Source organism: Anarrhichthys ocellatus, unplaced genomic scaffold (assembly GCF_004355925.1).
Source record: "Anarrhichthys ocellatus isolate YVR2014 unplaced genomic scaffold, GSC_Weel_1.0 scaffold32, whole genome shotgun sequence".
Taxonomy (NCBI): Eukaryota; Metazoa; Chordata; class Actinopteri; order Perciformes; family Anarhichadidae; genus Anarrhichthys; species Anarrhichthys ocellatus.
In genome coordinates, this window is record NW_022280062.1 from 1714569 (window position 1) to 1732110 (window position 17542).

The window sequence follows — 17542 nt, forward strand, 5'->3', positions numbered from 1 at the left end:
AGCCCTCACATAATATAATGCTAAAAAATAGCAATAGAATTAAAGCAACATTTTCACAACGGCCGCAACATTTTTGTGGTTTTATTTTCAGTGGAATGTAAAAAGCAATAGTTTGAGATTTTGGAAAATACGCTTATTTGCTTTTAGGGTGGTTATCTTCCAGACTAGCAGTAACTTCCTCTACTATCTCTACTGGTTGCCTGGCAACTGCTCAGGGCCAAAAAGTAATTTAATTAAATGTATTTGTATAGCCCAAAATCACAATTCACATATTTGCAATCTGTACAGAATATGACATGTCCCAGGACACAGAAAAAACCTTTACCGGTAAAAGAAAAAGTAAGAAACCTCCAGGAGAGCAACAGAGGAGGGATCTCTCTCCCAGGATGCCCAGATGTGCAATAGATATCATGAGCAACATAATAGAATTACAACATAGTCAATCCATAAATTATACATATGACGAATGACGAAAGCAATAGCGGTAGTAGCACTAATGATAGCAGAATAATAATAGAAAAATTATAAATACTAATAACAGCAGTAGTGGATGTAATATAATAATGTTAAGCGATTTTGGAAATCATGGACATATCTTACCCAACGTGGCTCTGTATAAACCTTCCTGACATGATAAACCCTCCAATCCATTCACGCAAAAAATTTAAAATAAACAAAACCAATATCATGGTAAGAAAAGGCAAATCCTCTCGCTTCCAGATTAAAACCTTAACCTTTCACATTTTATCCAGATATGCTTTTTAAAGTAATAACCTTAACAAATGTACTTTTTCACATTTCTGGGAATTTGGGGTTTTACAGCTGTTCAACATGGTTGGCATTTTATAAGTTGATTTAATTGATTCCAGTAGGTTAAAATGAGATAACTTTTTTTTCATGAAAGGAAAATGTGTTGAGTTTTAGTTGTTGAACGGTTTGAGTGAAAATAATTAAGAGTTAAGGTATCGAATATCTTTAGAGTGAGTCTTTGGTGACATTTTCTGTGGAATCGCCCTTCATTTCCTCACTAAATGCCAGCCAAAGTTTGAGCCAGATAATAGACTCTTATGGTCATTACTGTACACAAATACAGAGTAATGAACACAATATAATCAACTCACAAACGGTACCGAGTCTCAATAACCTGCTCAGGTCGGTCACATGAAGACACGTTGAGTAAAGGCTGGTGATTCTCACAACCATAGGTATGCACATGACAGCGCTGCTGCCTGATGCATGACTGTCTGTCTGTCGCCTTACACCCTCACCCGAACTAATGATGACCTTTGATTCCCAAAAGATGTCAGGAGATAAGAGGAGAGGAAAAAAACCCAAACGCACCCAATTAATTTAGGGTGAAGAGGACTAAAATGTGTGAGCGCGTCATGCTGCTGGAGTGACTGGCGAGGAGCTCCAGGAAAGACAAGGCTCAGTATAATTAGGATTCAGGAGAGCCATTGTCAAAGATAATTAAAGCTGACAGCCACTGTGGAGTAGAGAGGAAGAGAGCAGAAAACACCTTCAAACTACATGCTTCAATTTAACACTTTCTACATAGTCTTTCACTCTCTATACCTCACCCACACACACATAACCTGCGCTACCATCCATCATCCCAGCGTGCTCGGAAACTGCATACTAGGCGATAAAATAGATGACAGATTAATAGAGACAATAAAAGCTGCTGTTGTATCTAGGTGACAGTTTCAGCAGACAGTTGCCCCTCTCACAGATGTGTGTGACATCTGGGGAGCAACCTCACTCTTTTATTGCCAAAGTGGAGATTGTCTGCATTAGGCCTATTTGGCTAATAGCCTCTGCTAACGAGAATTAATCAATAAATTGGATTAGCACATAATCTTTAACTGTTCAAACCCTTCTTGTACAAAGAATAATGGCAGACTACTTTGCCGGGAGGAGAGCAAACAGGAGCTCCAGCGAGGACGGTTGGCTAGTAAGCTAGCTAGCTTGTCCATCTACAGAGCTGATTAGTTAGCGAGTGACGCACAGCCGGCACGGTATTAGCCCACACCATGCTCACAGAAGGGAGTTCCACAGTATGACGGATTAAATTAGACACAGGTGAGACAGTGCTAATATATAGCATATTACTACAGTTATTTTTTTTACTGTTGCTGCGTGGAGCAGCCATCTTGGATTTTGAGGTCGGGGTTTGTCTGATTTTCCAAGTTGGAAATCAGACTTCAGGCAGAGTTCCAGTTAAAACTTTGACTTCAGACTTAAAATGGAATGCAGCATGCCTTCATTCTCTGCTCAGGACGCCATTACGAGACCAAAACATTTTACTCACATTCGCATGGCGGCCTGAAACAGGGCTCCAAATGAATGCTAATGTTGCTCTGCATTTGGTGGATGGATACAAAACAACTTGCAGAACGTGTTTGCCCCAACTCTGTAAGGTGGTATGTCAATGTTTCCTTTCCAGTTGGTTCGGCTGCCCCCAAGTGGCCAAAAAAATAAAATAAAGAAATAAAATAATGCAACCCATCGACATGAGGCGACCTCTATTGAGAGCAAGTGAAATGGGCGCAGAGTTAATTACTCGACTTTACATAGCAACATCAATCACAAGTTTGCTAAAATTACTCAGAAGCTACTGGTCATACCAGACCAAATAAGGCCGTAGCAGCAAAATCCCTGGGTGTAATAATGAGTTGAGCAAGGGTTGCTCATTAATTCAACTTGTAAGTGGTGAACTGTCTTACTTGCTTTCTGTCAAAAAGTACGTAATCTCACGTTAATTTAAACCCAATGTTTTTTAAAATGAGTAACATTTTGAGAGTGAAATATTCTCCTTTGGCCTTCAAGTTTAATAATTACAGAGATGGAAAATGACTAATCACTGTATGCTTATGTTGCAAAACTCCTCTTGCCCAATCCGTCCCTTAATGAAAGTATGAGATCTGTAACGTAACACCTTCATGTGGTTGAAATTAACCACAGTGCTTTCATAAGTTTTCCATAAACGTACTCTCTAAATAAAAACTGTAAAAAACATCCAATTGCTCTTTCTAAAATAACGAGACATAATATCGACTTCTACATTTATTTTTATTTCACAAAATCACCTTTGAATCATCATGCAAATGGCGACTGTTCGGCATATTCTCCCTGTCAACTACTGCCTGCGGGAATGTAATATTTCAACCAGTTGTACTAAAAGGTTTTAAGCAGCACTACCCTTTCCTTCAATTGTACCTTTATATTTTAGCTTGGTATTCATAAAGACAATTCATTTCTCATTCGAAAATACGCATTTACAGTACATATATCCTTCAAAGTTCAAACCACATTTTTCAAATCAAACTTCACACACGTCTCTGAAATCATTTCTTCATGTCCAGTTTTGTTTTCTAGCAAAGCCTTGAAAAGCGTCTGTGAATGTCTCAATGAGAGGAGTATAAATGCTGAAGTGCGTCATCACAGAGACCACCAGAGCCGTGGTAGGAAAGGCACTTATTAGAGTTCTTTTTGTTTTGGTTGATGGTTTCCTCCCTTTATAAATAAGAGGAAGAGACGTGGCAATTTAAGAATACTGCTGTAGGAATTTCTGGTGGAACTCCTTGACTTTGTTCAGCAGGATCGTCAGCTTGTCTTTCGGTGGCAAGATGGTCATTCTGGAAGGGAGAGGGGAAAGAAAAGAAAGAAACATTAACTGTGTGACTGAGTGAAGCAGCGAGAGAAGACGCCTCGGCTAAGAGTTAAAGAGTAACATAGATTTTAAAGAATCGCTTGAGAATTAACTCGGAAAGTAATTCAATAATGGTTATGCGTTATGGTACGTTTCAAAATGACAATCATCCTCTTCCTTAGAGACATTTTCAGACATAGAATATGAGACATTGATGGCTTCATCAAACTGTTAAAGTGATGCCTTTTTACGTCTTTTACATAAATGTTTCTTACAGCTTCATTCCCATATGACAGGACATTTCAGGAAAGGGTCACAACTTCTCTACGATATTTCATCCACACAGTTGGCATGAATGAAAATAAATAACATTGGGAGAGACTGTTGGTCAGATTATTAATGTAAGATAGTTTTTATTTTTACCTCTCGTGACTTTGGCGCTCATAAAATTGCAGTCAGATTGACATTAAGAGATGATGTCTGAAAGGGGCTTTAATGTCGACCTCACGTTTATTTTCCAGCAAAAGAATAATCACCAACATGAATGCTAAAAAATCTACTGAATTTTGTACTGTTGGTCAGACAAATAAAGCAATTTGAAGACATCAACTTTGGCATGAGGACAATATGTATTTATTTAAATATATATATATATATACATATTTACGTATGTGTAAATATAGTGTGTAGTGTTCTGTACCTGAAGTGGTAGGTTCCCTCCTTCTGACCGAAGCCACTTCCGGGTACGAGGCAGATGCCCGTCTCCTCCAGCAGCTTCATGCAGTAAAACATATCTGGCTGCTGACCTTTGTCCTAACGGAGAGGAAAAGAAACAGTATCGCGCTGTTTGAGGTTTCACATTCTGGTGTCATGGGACTATTAAAGTAGCAAGTGTTGGATCAAGAATATTAGCTACTTAAATAATGATATAGCAGCGTAGCACTGTAGCTATGTTTGTAACTTAATACTGTGACTTACAGCATAGCCTTCATACGAAAAGTACTGCATGTACTTTTTTCCAGACGTCCCACTGAGCAGCTTTATTTATTATTTTCTTCCACTACATTCATAACTTAAATTTACTATAAAGGACTTTCAATGTGTAGAAAATCAAATCTATTTAAAGCAGAACCGGACCAAATGAACGCAGAAACATCTCTTTGTAACGAACAGTATATTCCTGTACTTCTACATTGTATCATACAACCGGTAACTTGATATCTTATGAAAAGCTATTTGTTATTCTTGGAGTGCTTTTCTACAGTGTGTGTATCTATGAGAACAGCTTGATTTCTGACATAAATATGGGTGATAGGCTAAATCTAATTTTACAGAGCTTATATTTTTCCTCTTTTATATTGTATTCTACAGTTTCATGGCAACATTTCTCTCCCGTTCACGTGTTTCAGAGTTATGTAGCACAGGTGCCCTTCAGAATTCAAGACTTTTTCTCCGGCAGTCGGCTAAAAGGATAACCGAAGGTTGAGACTAAAAAGAGAAGAGTACCAATTTGAGGTAAAAAAAAATATTTAAAACATGATTTCCTTTAGATCAAAAGCTTTTGTAAAACCTTTTTGAATCCCTTTAAAAGTATCTCAGCCCTTACAAGTAGCAGAGTATTGAGATCCAGCTCAATGGACTGCACATCGGCACCTCTATTTAACCTGCCAATGGTGTAATATTGAATGTCGCTAAAGAAGCTCTCTCCTTGAGCCTCCTTTTTGGGAAAAGCAAAGCCAAAAACAAAGCAAGGCTACAACTGTGTGGTGAAGATGGTGAGCAGAGCCCCTGGGAATGATCAGGTGTCAGCAGGTCAGCTGGACTCCGACCTTATCCTCTGCAAGGATAACCAGATAATCAGATGTTCGGTGGCTCGACTCATCAGCCCTCCCTGGAAATTCTACTGAGCAGTGAACCTTGGGACAAAATCGAAACCACAAGCTATTGGAAATCAAACTAAATGGTTGGTGAATGCACAGCGTAGGGAACCTAATTAAAAGGGTTACTTAATCAAGCACAGCGGGAAGTACGAGATGTTGGTCTTGTGTTTTCTGCAGGTGTATTTAATGCCAGCAGTGGAACACGTGTATTAGTGGAACAAGAGCTGTTGAGGCCATGGATAAAAATAATAAGTGAAATAATAACGGACCAAATGATAAGTAGACTAGTGAGAGTGATGAGTAAAAATTCTTCTTCAACTATATATTTGCTTCTCATCAATGTAGTTTCCTTGAAACGACAACACAGTCAAACCTGAAACATTGAAATTGTTATGAGAGAATGCCGAGGACTGACCGTGGCCTCTTTGACGGCCTTTTCGGGGATGGTTATGCAAGGGAAGGAGTACATGGCGCCCTGCACAGGATTGCAGCTGATGCCTTGAACGGTATTGAGGACCTGCTCTGTAAGCGCGGCCTTCTCTGCTAAGGCACTTAACGTGGCCGTGCGCTCCTGGATGAGGGAGAGAGAGAAGAGAAAATGCACGAAGAAAAGAGAAAAGAAAAAGAAACCAAAGAGGGATGTTACTAGAATCTGAAAACACCAACGCACAGTTAAACTATGGCCAACTGTTTCTCTGGCCTTCTCTCACAAAGTTGTCTGCTTGAATTTCTCCAGACTTCTGTGAGCTCCACGAGACTGAAGAATAGCCAGTTATTGCACAGCAAGTGTAAACAGATCATGTGAAGGCAGTGAGGTAACCAAAGAACCTTTTCGCAACCTACAAGGAGGTAATGAGGGGTTCTCAAAAGTTACGTATGCTACTATTTAAAAAAATGTTCTTTGCGCGTGGTTTTACTCACGATAACGCTTTTGCGATACATTGACCATGATAATAGTCAAGTTGATGGAAAAAAAGGACTTATTTTCCCTTATAACAATAATGTAACAGGATATAATGCATGGACATTGCACTGCATATTCATTTCTGAGATTTTAGATAAGACTGTAACTAAGCTTGCATACAGTCGAGGCCATTACAACACAAATAGTATTTCAGATTGTCTTATAATTAGTCTAAGAGAAAAGTCAAACCAGCCCATAAACAATAGCATTCTACGCGTATCTTGTTGCAAACAGAATGTCCAGTATAATGATACCGGTGTGAGTGTATTGATAATGTACAGGAGAGCATGTTGCAATATATTTCCGTTTTGATTCATTTGTCCTGCTTGTGGGATGTCGACTCTGTACCTTGATGAATTTCTCATGTGAGGGTTCACCGGGCTGCGGCGGGTTGACCACCAGGTCCATGAGAGCCTGTCCAGGAACAGGGGGACACAGACGGACAGACACCAGCTTGGACAGCTGGGCCTTCACGTCATCGTCCATGTTGAGGATCTCCATGTAGCCTCCGCGGAAGCCACACCTGAGAAGGGAGAGAAAACATTAGGATGTGACACAAAAAAAAAAAAAAAAAAAAGGAAACATAAAAAGACAGAAGGTTATAGAAAACACAAAGAGCTGGTTGTCAACATTTTAACAAGGTCTGGCTGATTCATCCCCAGCATGCAATTAAAATGACTTACTCTCCCATGTAACATTTGGAGGTTGAGTGGAAGGATGCCAGTTCCACTGTGTCTGAGTACTCTGGCCCCATGTCAAACAGAACCTTCTTAAAAGAGTGGAACTGGCAACCGTCAGCATACACATTATCCTGGTACACCTGGCAGACGAAGACAGAATGGCGGATGTCACAGTGCGCAGAAAACAATAAAGCAGGCAGATGTGGAAAGTGATGCAGAGACAGTACCTCGTCAGCCATGAGGAAGAGACGCTCCTGTGCGGCGAATCGGATTACGTCCTCAATGCACTGTCTGCTCTGAACCTGACCTGTGAATGAGAAGGAGGCTCATTAAGGAGAAAGGTTTTGAAGCGGTGGTTAGCCAGGCTGTTGTGTCCATTTGCTGCCATCTAGTGGCTCCTCCTGCAGTAGTATAAGAACTGTGTGGTGATAGAGATACAAGGGAGGAAACACAATGTCTACTCCTCATGCAGAAAGGATATGATTTTAAGTAACCTCATTCCTGGTAGACCTGTGCTTTAAGCTGCGTTTCATTCCAGAAAAATGTCCTTTAATTCCAGTCTCTTTCTCCGTAAACTATCCGAAAAATGGCCCCAAAATAATCTATTAAAAGTATATAAGTCTTTCAAATTAAGGCCCAATCATCTGTGACTACATTAGAGATGCATCAGTACAATAACTGCTTAATTGACAAAAAAAAAAAGTCCTTCATAATTATTGTGTTCTATCTCCTAAAACTGACACAGCTTGATCATCTGGAGCGCTCAACGAGAAGATTCAATATGTGAAAATACCGACAACCACTAAGAATCTCGTCACTTTGACCAAAACCTTACCGGTGGGGTTTCCGGGGTTGATGATGCACAGGGCTCGAGGGTTGCAGTGGCGCCGGGCCTCATCCAGGGCACGCTGCAGCTCACTGATGTCCAGACTCCAGCACTTCTCCTCGTTGAGGTAGTAGTTGATCTGCACGGCGTCCAGTTCGGTGAGCGTGGCCGAATACAGCGGATACTGAGGTATGGAGATCATGACGCCTGTACGGGACGCGCCCTCGCCACACACCAGCAGCTTCAGCATGGTCTAAAAAGAGCAGGGTAGGGACGTCGAGAACGATGTCAGAGCAACAGTGTTACCGACATACAAGTAATCACATATCATACGCTTTATCTGCACGATAATTTATAGGCATACACGTCTGAGAAAAAAGGAAAGGGTGGAATTTCAGTTTGGTGCTCTGACTCCGTGTTTTCCGCGTGAAACAACCATTACCGCAGTTATCCTTTTAAAGAACACATCATGCAGGTCTGATGATGGTTAGGAGAGATGGTCAACAAGAATAGGAAAAAAACCCCCGAAAAAACCCCCAAAAAAAACAGTACTGCTATACAGAATTGTGCTTTTCTGTCTCTTCTTAAACCTTTGCTTTTTTTTCTTGGACAGCCATAACTCAACTCTGCTTTATTGTAACTCATCAGGACTGCAATCCACTTGAAATGAAACAGTATGAACAAGAAACATTCCTAAACTCATTAGACATCTCATAGATATCTACAAGTCACAAGTCAGTGACTTTATATCAATTATTTTTTTGTATCTTTTTGAACTTTATGCTCTCACAGGCATTTGTATTCCTGCTTGTTGCAGCTTCTGTATGTGTTCTTCCAAAAAGAGTGAACAAGCTCATGAAGGGTTCACTCCAAAACTCATCCGTTCCCCGCAAAATGATCGAGACGTCGGGGAACTTTTTAACTGACAAACACGCATGATTGAGAGTACAACGGAGACACAAAGTGAGTTTTAACAGATGAGGTGATTTGTACCATGATGCCGTCGCTGGCCCCTGTGGTGAGGTAAATGTCGTCTGGGTCGCAGGGCACACCGCCATCTCTTCGCTCAATGTAGCGGGCCACGTCCTGGCGCACAGCGTCTATGCCCTGGCTGGCACTGTACGAACCTGAGGGAGACAAGTTGCTTTAACATAAAGCCAAACCACCAGAAAGCTAAACTGAACACGAGGATAAAGAGAAAGGTGATGATTAGCAGCTGAGGTTATATAAGTTAACTGTGCAGAAACCAACCCACCCATACTGTTCCCCCCGCAGGACTGAAGAATGCGGCGCGCTCTACTTTTAGCGTCCTCTGGGAATGTGCTGTCTTTCAGGAGTTCAGGGTAGGAGCACAGCGCCAAGACCTTAAAACAAAAAGGAGGTGTGAGGATAAAAAGGTGGAGGGGGACATTATGCAAAAACCTGCACAGATAACAGCAAAAAAAAAAATAAAAAAAAAAAAAAAAAAAAATATATATATATATATATATATATATATATATATATATATATATATATACCAACTTTCAAGTAGGGAGAAATCTGTTTGATAGACACCGACAAGTCAGAGGTGAGGTGCTAAATTTAGATGAGAGGTTGGGGGTGAGGATGAGGGGCAGACCTGTCGGAAGAAAGTGATTGGCTGCTGGCCCATAGCATGCGCGTCGCCAATGTTGGCCTTGATGACTTCCACAAAAGGCTTCTTGATTCCCTGCAGGGCACAAACACAACACACAGACATTATCATACATCTGAAGAATGGAAAAGAACATTTGAACAATGACAGCTGTTCTTCCTTTTGTACACATAACTGAGATTGAGATGTGACAGTGAGTGCCCATTAACAAACCTGACGAGATTATTCTAAAGACAAAGGGGTTGGCTGAGAGCACACACAGCACCTAAACAACCTTGACAATGCGCCCACACACAGGCTCACAAGTTTCCCATAAACATTCATGCCACAAGAGGCTGAGAGCTCAGCAGCTGCTGATATTTTGGCAGAATACATTAGGGGGTGAGACAGACTCTGCTACTCCAGGACGACATGCAGGCCAAAGTCAAGTTCCTCCGAACAGGCAGGTTTACCTTTAGATTAGCAGAGACAGAATCTACATGGACACGATAATTATACAGGTACATTACAGCACATTTAAAAATCTAAGTTTTCTATTTCCAAATAAATTCTCATTTGATTTAGTCAGTAACAATTTATTTTTTTAAAGAATCTATTTAGTTCAGTTTCAGGGGAAGACCACCACTTGAACGTACCCTGTGGAGTTTTTGACCACTATGGAGCAATGTTTTTGATAGGGAGTCCCCAAAGAACAAGACGACTGCTAGCGAGGAGTTTATGTTAGCAAAGTAGATTTCCAATTCCTTCAAATAATTGGCTCTGTAAATGTTTTATGAGGAAGGAAAATGTATTCAACAATAGGATGCATAAAATGAAAAAAGGACTCAGGTTTACGTGTGGTGTATTTTGGGGATGAATGTGTGTTGTGTAAGTGTGTTTATTGTTTTCATAAATGCCACAGAAATAACTTACTTTCATGATTATTTAGGTTAAGCCAATGAAAAGTGTCAGCGGTTCACCACACTAACTTTTTTTCTGTTCCTCTAACAAAGCGTTGATGCTGATAGTAGACCCAAACATGGGAACAAGGACCTGTGCAAACCACCTTATTGTACCGCCATCAACCTTCCGCCATACAAACACAGAGACATACAGTACATTACAGAGGCTTTGAACCTCAGTGGTGTAGACCGAGGAACCGGATCTATGACAGCACGGCAGCAGTCAACAACATCAAAAATAATTAGGATGATATATCACCAAAATAAAGGTATCAGTTTACCGCCTTCTACGCCAATAACATAACGTTTCTGAAAGATAATCTCTTGGGCAGCTGAGACCGCAAACAGCAATGCACGCCACCACGTGCACAAACACAAGCACGTGCACGCACACGCTGTTAACACCAGATGTTAGGAGCAGCGTGACAGAAAAGACACCAGTGCAACCTCATGCTGACAGGCTGCGTAAAACAAAGCAGCATGTTTATTTGATTAGTTCAAACCAGTTCAGATTTGAGGAGGTTTGAGTGTCAGACTCTCTCATTGGTCGAACACCAGAGGAGTCTCTCGGTCTAGACCAATAGCGTTACACCAGGTGAATAACACCCCTAGGTCAGAAGTACCGCAATTCATGATGGGGGGGGGGGGGGTATAAAACACACTGACCTCTGCTCCTGAGAAGCAGCTTGAAAAGGCCAGAGCTTTGTGTCCTCCATCGCTGATAAAAAAAAAATATATCATAATAAACTAAACTAAGAAAACTCACTTTGCAAAATGTGACTGTGTAATTTAAGTCTTTTAATGCAACATAGATTCTACAATGGAGAACATTTCAGAGGTTTGCATGTTGCTTTTCATTCTGGCAGAATATGTGGAAAGAATGACAAAAAAAAATAGCCTTTGTGCGTCAATGGTCCTCATTAAGTATCAGCTCATTCAGACAAACAAAGACCACAATGTCATAACCGCATGTGAAGCCCTCGTTAACTGACGCAGCATATGGGCTCAAAGTTGTTTTCCCTGTCCCAACACAACTTTAGTATTTGGGAAAATAACAAGAACAAGGCCGAACTTGTAGCTCATGTAAAGCAGCAAAGACCTCACTTTAAAAGAATGAGGTGTGTAGGAAACTGGAGTAGGATACAGCGCTCATTCATGCGTGTGTGGGTTTAATTCGTGGATGAAATCGAGAATACCACTGTGACCTATTTCCCAAAGGAATGCAACACCATCCAAACAGCAAGTTTTGACAAAAGAACAGTTGGGAGGACTGTAGATGACTATTTGGGGGACATTTTTACCTTCTGGCTGAGTGCTGTACTGTTGGAACAGACTGCAGTCAGTGAACAATTAAATACTGATGCTTCCACTTTCCTAGATTGAAGGTGTTAAAGTTGTACGGGTAGGATTATAACTGGGTTTTACCAGCTGAATTTTGAACATGTAAATTGCCAGGAAGTAAATGAATACCCCATAAAGAAAGGGGGATCAGCATTGGACAAAGCAAACCGAACATAGAATCTTTGGTGACAGTGCCCCCCCACCATCCCCGTCCCCGCTCTGTAAGAACCTGCTCGCGATACTTGTCTCTTCCTGAGCAACGCCCTGAAGAGACGACCAGTTTCACACCAGACCGCACTCGGTACACTAACAGCTGGTTGCCACATCACCAAAAACTGTGTGAGCGGAAGGGATCGACATAACTTAAGAAAACAAATGGTTTGTATTTATAACGCCAACAAGCTGGAAAGGACCTATAATCTCTTGGGTAGAAAAAAAAAAAATCAATGTATACAATGGATTTAGAGCCTAATATGGATAATCCTACAGATTTCTAATCTTCAGAGAGGACCATTCACTACAAAGATACCCGAAAATCTTTGGTTTCCGGCTGTTAAAATGAAAGTTACATTACTTATCAGCTAAGTTAGACATTTAGGACTGTCAGAGGGAAAGTGAGGCAACAGATATGTGCATCACTAATACGCCAGACACACACAGGACAAAACACAGTCTGTGGTTTAGACTGTGGACCTTCACCTCACTGAGGATCTCTCAGGTTTACAGACGGGGCTTAAAAACAGGTTAAACATTATCAAACCAGTCTACAGATATTAAGACCTCCACAGGAACTACTGACTAACTGATGGACTTTGATAAGAGGGAGTGTAAGCGACACAGCGAGTAATAAACACACTTGTTTTCTCTTTGGGGTAATGTTTAGACAGTAATAAGTGAGAACATAACCAGGAATGGAAACGTGCTTATGCAATTATGCTGAATGAAAGACACTGACTGGATTCATACTCCAATTAACATTTAAAAAAAGATTCAAATGAATATAGAACAGATCATTATGGCAAAAATCTTGACTGATGTGAACAATTTTCCAGACTTCTGTGTCCAATACAGCAACAGTAAAATGGCTTTCTAACTATTTGGTGGAGTAAGCTACTAAGTTTCTTCTGATGCTAAATATTCTAGGCACACTAGTTCACAATAGATAAATAACTTTTTACCAGGCTGACCAATAGAAGGATGCTCTAACGGGCTGATGTAATGACAGACAACATGCTACATGGAGTGAGTGAAGTTTCCAGAGAAAGACAAGATATAAAGTATGGTCCATAGTGGATACAGGTGGTATTGAACAGTGGTATCAGACGGCCTTCACAAACCTCAGAGAGCTCCCTCTCCAGCTCCATAGCCCGCTGCACGATGGGCCCCCGCACGGCGTACTCCACCTTCTTCACCGTGGGGTTCATGGTGTCGATGGTCAACACCTTGGCCCGTGGCGACACTCCGTTCTCGGTCATTTTCTCTTTGGGGAGCCCACGCCGCGTCGCGCTCAGACTGGATAGAGCTCTGCCGGGAGAGGAGGACGACAGAGCGGGAGAGGAGGTGAGTGCGCGGACCCTGGAGCCACCACCACCGGCTAACAGCTCGTTTCGCCCCCCGTTCAAAAGCCGCACGTTTCTAGGTGACAGCAACTGCATCCGCGTGGCTGCCATGTTACACGACTCTTTTATTTCAGTAAGTTGGGTAACAGTGACTTGCACCACCGGCTTGGTTACTTCACGCGCGGAGGCGTGAACGCACAGTTGCGCTCCTAAATAATGACTAAGCGTTCAGCCCTTTGTACCTTTGAGAGGTTAAAGTACCGATGTCTCTTACGTCCCTGGCTGCAACCACATACACGGACTACTTTATACACTCTGGAATTATTATCGGGGTACGTTCCCTTTACGCATGGAAACGCCACAGACCAGCGCGAGCGTATCCCTCCCCCTTCGTGTGTGTGTGTGTGGTTCCAACCATTATATCCCACCCACTCTTCTCCCGTTACCTTACGCACCGCACCATGAGGCTGTCAATCAGGGTCGGTTCTCCGGTTACCGAGCTGAAGCAGCTAGACGTGGCTAAGAGCGGTTATCACCAGAGACCCGCGTGCAGCATCCAACTTCGTCCAGAGCACTGCTACCCCCCCCCCACAACTCTTTGTTCTGGATGCTCCATGCGGTTTGGGAGGAGACTTGGAAGGATTCTTGGTGAACAAGATACTCATGAATGCTCCTCCTATTGCAACTGCAGCCCATTTGCAGTCTCTTCTGTCTGCTGCTTTGGTTCAATGTAAATACCTCTGAGAAAAGCTGCATCAATTGTGCAATCAGAATAATAAGTACCATTCTACAATCACAGGGATTTAATACCAAGTGTGTGAGTGTGACATAATAGTTTTTATTAGCCGTCATTGGTAGTTAGTCAAATACTATTATAACCATTGAACTGCCTGTTTGATTGTCTTCTACCTTTTTTGGCAAGTGGTTTAAAAGCCTTATTTGCACTCGCCCCGTCGTCAGATTTCACCATAGAGGCCGAACATCATTATCACATTAGTGGAGTAAAAGTGAGTATAGATCACTCAAGACCCACAGAAAGTAACCAACAATATTTAGGATTAAAAGTACCTCAGACAAATAAATAGATTCTTTATATTTGAAGCCAAATGATTCAAAAAGGGCTAAACAACAAACAGCAGGCACTTATATATCCCCGTGTAACATTTTCACATGATTCTCTCACACATATTGGAATATAGTGCAATCTTATTGATGACGTTAGTATTCACTCTGTCAAACAGCTTCCATCAATGTGACAGGAACAGCCCTGAAGCCAGTGGAGTTAGACAACAGCGACTTATCTCTTGAATGCAAAACAACGCTCAAGGCAGTTCACTTTGGTGTGCCATTTTCAATTATTTACATCATTCCTGAGTTAGTAAAGATTAACAGCGATATTCTTTTCTGTTGTGCATCTCTTACCAGAGGTCTGTTAATCATCGTCTGTACAAAGGTTAGACGGATGGAAGCTGATTTAAATGCCTCTAGATGGGTTAGTAAACATGTAATTGTGTACGTTTGCGGTCATTAATAAAGATGTAAGACAAATCTAAATAGCAGCAGCTATTCACCTGTAAATTAACATATTATTAAGTCAAAGATGTGTTTTAATGAAAATTAAGTTGACGGTTCAATTAAAACCCAGTGGCTGCAACTATATCAGAGAGAGTCTGTGTGGCCAACGTACGCAGTGCAAAGGTGGGCACCGACAGCGGGATGAGCAGGAAGAGCTGGTGCTGTGGTGTCTGGAGTCCGTAGCTTTTGCACTCCTCAGTAACTAGATAGCACTGCAGCGGCTGATGGGAGAATCCAAGGACGAAGTCTTCGTGGTGGCCCCTCTGAGCCCTCTCCTCTGGGGAGACGGACAGAGTCTCCTCCTGCGTGAAGTAGCGTGTCGTGCTGAAGATGTAGAAGAGCTTCAGTAGCTCCCAGCAGCGGGCCTTGGAGGGTAAAGGAGGCTCACTGGGTAGATGATTAGTGGAAGTCCGCACGAAGGAGACCGAACGACGTGCTTCACGGTTGATGAGAAGAACTGCCAGCACATCAGGACGCATGGATACAGATCCCGGTAAGCAGCGCTCTCCTATAGCCAGGCAGTCTCTCAGGGTCTCCACCAGCGGTGTCCAGAAACTACCCACCAGCCCACTCTCGGCTCTGTGCAGGGAAGGCGTTGGGCCGCACAGCACGCACACATCTGCCCCAGGGAGCAGCTGGAAGCGGAGCAGGCGGTGGGCCACGGTGGGGCTGCCCTTGGGAAGGAAAACTGGATAATCGCAAGAGGCCGAGCCAGAGGCCGAGAGGGACCGCATCAGAGCAGATAGCAGCACGACCTCCTGAGGTGCGAGGCGCCACCACTTCTCAGTGGCGGCAGCTACCCGGCCGTGGACGACGAGGCAGCCAAACTCGCTCTCCGCGGCCTCAGCGAAGCCATCCACGGCCTCTTGAAGAAGAGCCGGGTTCGGAGGCAGCAGTGAGTCGGCACAGTGCGTCAGGTGACCCAGGATGCCCTCTTGCCTCTCCTCCAACAGCTGATCGATGAGGGTGAAGCAGGACCGCAAGTCCCTCTTCAGCCTCTCCACATTCCTGACGTCGGTCAGCTCATCCTGGCCCAGCACCAGCACCATGCAGCTCCACACGTTCTCCAGTAGGCGCTGTAAGCGGACCTTCTCCACCTTGCTGCTGCTGTTGCTGCAGCCTGCACCGCCTCGTCCACCCGCACTCACAGCGATGAGCATCACACTGTCATGGAACACTCTCCACACCACCCTACCCCCACCTTCGGTCTCACAGCAGGACAGCTCCACTCCCTGACCACCCCCGAACATGTGCACACCGTTCAGGGAGCCGATGACAGAGAATGGCAGCTGTTTGGAGGCTCCTCTGGTGAACAGAGGAACCCCACTGCTGGCTGTGAGGCAGAGCAGCTGTGTTGACCCATGCTGCAGCATCATCATGCTAGCTTTGCGCACTCTCGACTGCACTCGTGCACTGTTTTCTACCGCAGCAGATAGCAACCTTAGCTAACCTGTCTATAATGCATGTACATGACACATATCCTCGGTTCTCTAACCACGTGCTTTTGTTAGCTCTACCGTATTTAACATATGTTAACAAAAGAAGTTACCGTCGTTTCCACAGTAACGCTGTCCCATGATGCATTCTTCACAGGGTGGTGGTTACATTCAGCTGGTCGAGCTGCAGTTGTGATTTACGAGCTGTGATGTAATCGCTGAAAGAGCGGGACAAGAAGACCGACCCGGGTTCAGTCCCCACAGTGTTGATGGAAGCTTCCGTGGATCCGAAGCTCTCGTTGGTTCACTTCTCGCGAGAGCCGAACCAACGCTTTCATAGGACCAACGGCTCACTAGCAACTACAGTATGGCAGCGTCATAACGGAGCCTCTTTCAACCACTGAATGTTATGTGAATATTAGCATCACATACGTGTAGTTTGTGTGTATATATATATATATATATATATATATATAAATAAAAATGTATAAATATATATAAAAAAATATGTATAAATATTAAAGTATATATATATATATTTATATATATATAAAAAAATACATATCTAACATTTAAAAATGCCCTAAACATTTTTTTAAGATTTTACAATTACACCTTCAGTCAAGTCAATTTATTTCATGGCAATTTTTATGTCATACGTCACTCATACTATACTTACGCCATACTTCTATTAAGCGGATAATATTAATATGTACTCGAAAGTACAATTTAGGGCTCAAGCCTTACTTCTTCCAGGCCTTTTTCACAGCAGGCAGAAGGAAAAGCACAGGTGAGATTGATAACATTAACGATGGCTCAGTGTATCTAAGTGTCCCAGTAAGCCATTCAAATGAGCCAGCATGCACAATAGGGCCTCTCCTCAGTGGAAGGCAGCAATCATTAATATTATTGAACACACCTGTGCTCTTCCTACTATGACATGTAAAAATGACTGCTGTGAAAAAGGTCTGTAGAGTACACTTAAAGTATACTTCCAATACTAAATCAAACCTATCCAGATATATTCACACACATATTTAATCAGTTTACTA

The 17542-nt window shown here is 42.5% G+C and overlaps 2 protein-coding genes across 4 annotated transcripts; both read right to left on the minus strand.

Moving 5' to 3' along the window:
- Positions 1-3058: 3058 nt before the first annotated feature.
- gpt (glutamic--pyruvic transaminase) lies at positions 3059-16767 on the minus strand. 3 transcript variants are annotated; one of them, XM_031865374.1, is made up of 12 exons: positions 16604-16767; positions 13258-13444; positions 9624-9713; positions 9258-9366; positions 8996-9129; positions 8012-8255; positions 7404-7483; positions 7180-7316; positions 6845-7019; positions 5948-6103; positions 4353-4465; positions 3059-3638 (listed from the first exon to the last, which is right to left on the minus strand). In XM_031865374.1, the coding sequence occupies exons 1-12, from the start codon at positions 16636-16638 to the stop codon at positions 3548-3550; spliced, it is 1551 nt and encodes a 516-aa protein (XP_031721234.1). In that variant the 5' UTR covers positions 16639-16767; the 3' UTR covers positions 3059-3547. The 3 variants fall into 3 exon arrangements, with proteins under 3 accessions (XP_031721234.1, XP_031721235.1, XP_031721233.1); XM_031865375.1 differs by lacking the exon at positions 16604-16767 and adding an exon at positions 13926-14045; XM_031865373.1 differs by lacking the exon at positions 16604-16767 and having other exon boundaries at positions 13258-13894.
- fuz (fuzzy planar cell polarity protein) lies at positions 14181-16573 on the minus strand. The gene has a single exon (XM_031865377.1). The coding sequence runs from the start codon at positions 16431-16433 to the stop codon at positions 15114-15116; it is 1320 nt and encodes a 439-aa protein (XP_031721237.1). The 5' UTR covers positions 16434-16573; the 3' UTR covers positions 14181-15113.
- Positions 16768-17542: the final 775 nt, after the last annotated feature.